At 69.7% G+C, this 940-nt stretch overlaps 1 protein-coding gene across 1 annotated transcript in view; it reads right to left on the bottom strand.

Annotated features, from left to right (window-relative positions):
- The window catches only part of DLL1 (delta-like 1 (Drosophila)), an 8,826-nt gene extending 7,892 nt beyond the window's left edge, over positions 1-934 (bottom strand). Inside the window, exons 1-2 of the mRNA XM_010848521.1 lie at positions 500-934; positions 17-313 (exon numbers count right to left, since the gene is read on the bottom strand). Coding sequence (XP_010846823.1) covers positions 17-313; positions 500-553 — 351 coding nt within the window. The 5' untranslated portion in view covers positions 554-934. The remainder of the gene's footprint in view (positions 1-16; positions 314-499) is intronic.
- Positions 935-940: the final 6 nt, after the last annotated feature.

Raw genomic sequence — 940 nt, 5'->3', positions numbered from 1 at the left:
CAGGTGCGGCGCTCACCGGCCAGGTGAAGCCAAAGGGGAAGCGGATGGGGTTGCTGAAGGCGGGGTCCGCGCCCGCGCCGTCCGGGAGGCTGAAGGAGGCGATGCCCAGCACCGGGGTGACGGCGCTGCCGTAGGTGCAGGGCGGCTCGGGGGACACGCTGGCCTGGTAGTGCTTGAGACACACGCGGAAGAAGGTCCTGCAGGCGCACGGCGGCGGCCCCGCGCCCCCGCGGCAGCAGTTGCGATTCCCCAGCAGCCCCTTCTTGTTGACGAACTCCTGCAGCTTCAGCTCGAACACCCCGGAGCTCCAGACCTGCGGGCGAGCCGAGGGTGTGGGGCGCCTGGCGCGGGGAGCCCGCCCGGCCGCATCCTGCCCTGGGCACTGCCCCCCGCGCGGCCAGCTCCCCGGGGTCCGCCCCCCGACGCCACAGGCCGCCGGGGCGCCCGGCTGACAGCTTACTCGACTGCGCGGCCCCGGGGGCCCCGCGTGGCACCTTACCTGGCACAGCAGGGCCGAGAGTACGGCGAGGGTCAGGGCGCACCGCCCGCCCATGGTGCACCGCCCGCGGCGCTGGCTTTCCTCGCGTCCCCCCGCCTTGTCTTCCGAAGTCGTCAGGGGACGCTGGAGGAGGAAGGTGTCCCCGGGAGCTCGGGCAGGAAAGCACTGCCGCTCTGCCTCGGGCCGAGATAATCCGGACTTCTCTCCTGAAGGGTCCGGCTCCGGCTCTTTCGGAGGCCGAGGTTCCTTAGGTCCGCCTTGCGGAGGCGACAGCGACCCCGGGGATGCGCGAGAGAAAAGGGGGGGAGGGTCTCCGGAAAGCAGCTCCTGGCGCGGCAACTTTCGGTTTTCCCCTCTTTCTTCCAAAGCCCAAGTAGGTAGGGGTCGTCTGCTTCCTGGTTTTGTCTCAAGCTTGTTGGCAGGGAAAAAAAAAAAAGAAAG

The sequence above is a fragment of the Bison bison genome, unplaced genomic scaffold (genome assembly GCF_000754665.1).
Source record: "Bison bison bison isolate TAMUID 2011002044 unplaced genomic scaffold, Bison_UMD1.0 scf7180017864269, whole genome shotgun sequence".
In the NCBI taxonomy this organism is placed as follows: Eukaryota; Metazoa; Chordata; class Mammalia; order Artiodactyla; family Bovidae; genus Bison; species Bison bison.
This window is presented reverse-complemented; position numbering and strand designations above follow the sequence as displayed.